This window comes from Austrofundulus limnaeus, unplaced genomic scaffold, assembly GCF_001266775.1.
Source record: "Austrofundulus limnaeus strain Quisiro unplaced genomic scaffold, Austrofundulus_limnaeus-1.0 Scaffold547, whole genome shotgun sequence".
NCBI classification, from domain to species: domain Eukaryota; kingdom Metazoa; phylum Chordata; class Actinopteri; order Cyprinodontiformes; family Rivulidae; genus Austrofundulus; species Austrofundulus limnaeus.
The window spans coordinates 178,813-180,951 of record NW_013952949.1 but is presented as its reverse complement, the minus strand read 5'-3'; the positions used below and the strand labels follow the sequence as shown (position 1 = coordinate 180,951).

At 42.8% G+C, this 2,139-nt stretch overlaps 1 protein-coding gene across 3 annotated transcripts in view; it reads right to left on the bottom strand.

The window, feature by feature from the left end:
• prkaa2 (protein kinase, AMP-activated, alpha 2 catalytic subunit) overlaps positions 1 to 2,139 on the bottom strand; it is a 34,862-nt gene that overhangs the window by 3,897 nt on the left and 28,826 nt on the right. For all 3 annotated transcript variants that reach the window (XM_014026360.1, XM_014026361.1, XM_014026362.1), the window contains 3 exons: positions 1,297 to 1,459; positions 878 to 1,216; positions 683 to 809 (listed from right to left, as the gene is read on the bottom strand). In XM_014026360.1, the coding sequence (XP_013881814.1) occupies positions 683 to 809; positions 878 to 1,216; positions 1,297 to 1,459 (629 nt within the window). The remainder of the gene's footprint in view (positions 1 to 682; positions 810 to 877; positions 1,217 to 1,296; positions 1,460 to 2,139) is intronic.

Here is a 2,139-nt window from a genome sequence, read left to right as displayed (position 1 = left end):
CTTGGGAGCGGCTACGTATGCTGTGTTTTTGGGAAATTGTAGTCTACTATTTTATACTACTTCTGTGATATTACTACTACTTCTACTTCCTGTTATCTTCTTCATCATCGTCTTTTTCACCAGTAGAAACAGACGGTTGTTGATCACGTGACTCCTGTGATGTGAAAAAAGTGTTTCCATTGAGCAAATTTATTTTCAAAATTCTAATTTGCACATTTTCATGGTCCATGGAAACGCAGCTACTCTCCTTCCACCTCAGCAGTGAGTTGCTGGTTCCAATGCCACAGTCTGGTTTGAGGTCTTGCTCTCCTCTGTGTTCTTGGAAACTCTCATCGTCTGTGAGTTTAGCTGTGTAATCTCCTTTTGTTTTCTGTTTTAATAAATGAAGGTTATTTAGTGAGCTCCTCAGGACTGTCTGCACTCTGGGTCCAATCCTCCAACAACACTTGGAGCAGGGACCAACAGAACATACAGGACTGTGTCCCTCAAAGACCAGGATTAGACATGATTAATGTAAAAAACAACTTAAAAATATTAAAATCCAGATTTTCTTATTTAGTTGACTACATGCTGACAGAATACTGTACTTTAATGTTTTTGAATGATTATTGTGTGTATACCAGTATTAATTTATATAAATCTATTTCATCCAAATGAGAGAATGTCTTTTCTAATCACCAACCATCAATGCTCTTGAAGTCGAGCAGGTAGGACCTGTTGTCCACTTGGTAAAGCTGCAGACTCATCTTCACCAGGTTTCCAGTCACTGGGTTCTTCCTCCTGACTCTCAGGTGATACGGGTTCACCACCTAACACAGAAAGAAGCGTTCATCAGTGCCGTACAGACAGCTGCAGCTCTCAGAACCTGTCCCGTTACCTTCCAGTCAAAGCTGAGCTGCTTCATGGCTCTGTACACCTCAGCCATGATGTCGTACGGCCTGCTCTGGCTGCGGATGCCCAGGTGCCACTTGGCTTTCTTCACTGCCAGTGGTTTGGGCCGGGTGGTGTTGAGAGCATCCAGAGGACAGCGAGACTTGGGGCTGTCAGCCAACAGAGGAGGCATCCTCTCTGGGTGGGGTTTGATCCCAGGGGGCAGCAGCATCCCCTCCTCGATGAAGGAGCCCTGTGGAGGACTGGATGCCAGGTAGAACTCACTGGCCTGGGTCATGATGCGCCGGTTGTCTATGATGAGGTGGTAAGCTACAGCTAGCTGGTCCTGTCCACGCAGAGAGCAGAGTGAAGCATAACTCACTGCAGCTACAAGTAGAACACTAAAACCTTCTTCTGTGTTTGTACCTGTGGGTCTCCACTGTACAGGCTGGACACAACCTCAGACTCATTGCATTCAAACTTGTCACAAACGTCTCTGACAGCCTCCTCATCCAGGATGGTGGTGTCATACGATGAGTCCTCTGGGAACAGGTAGCCTGGCAGGTCGTGTCTGAACCACTCATGTTCTCTAACCGTACACAGAACACACTGTCAGTTATAAGGAACACACAGCAGCTGCAACTAAATGTGATTTTACAGAGTTTTTACTGCAGATTTAAGTCCTCAGGAGGTCTGATCACAATCTGATGTAGATCTGAAATAAGTAGTGTTCTACAGATAAAAAGGAATAAAACTGAACTTTAACTTGTTGGTTGTTGACCAACTAGATTAAACAACTAAACATCAGTCAGAGCTAGGTATCAGKCTGATAAGTAAAACTGGGCTGATATTAACCTCTGAAATTGATTTCCCACTTTTTATCTTTGTGTTTGTGTATCTGGAGGGGAGATTGTTGGTAGAGTGGTCTCTGATCATGATAGTGATGCTGCAGCCAGGACTAACTGAAGTAGAGCCATGTCAAAGGTCTGGTTGGTTTTATAGTATTGGAAAAGGAAACAAGTGTGTTTGTGTAATATCAGTAAATGTTTGTTATCAGCCAGAACACCAATAATTATATTGGATATCAATATCAGCTGAGATTTTCACATCCGTGCATCCTTAATCAGGGCTAAATAGAGAAGCAGCATGAAGACAGATAATTAAACAATGTCTGAAGAGACAACTGTAATGCTTTCTTTTACAGTACCCTTATTACCATGTAATTACAAGGTAATAAAAAATGGTAATTAAATGTAATTACTACCTTAT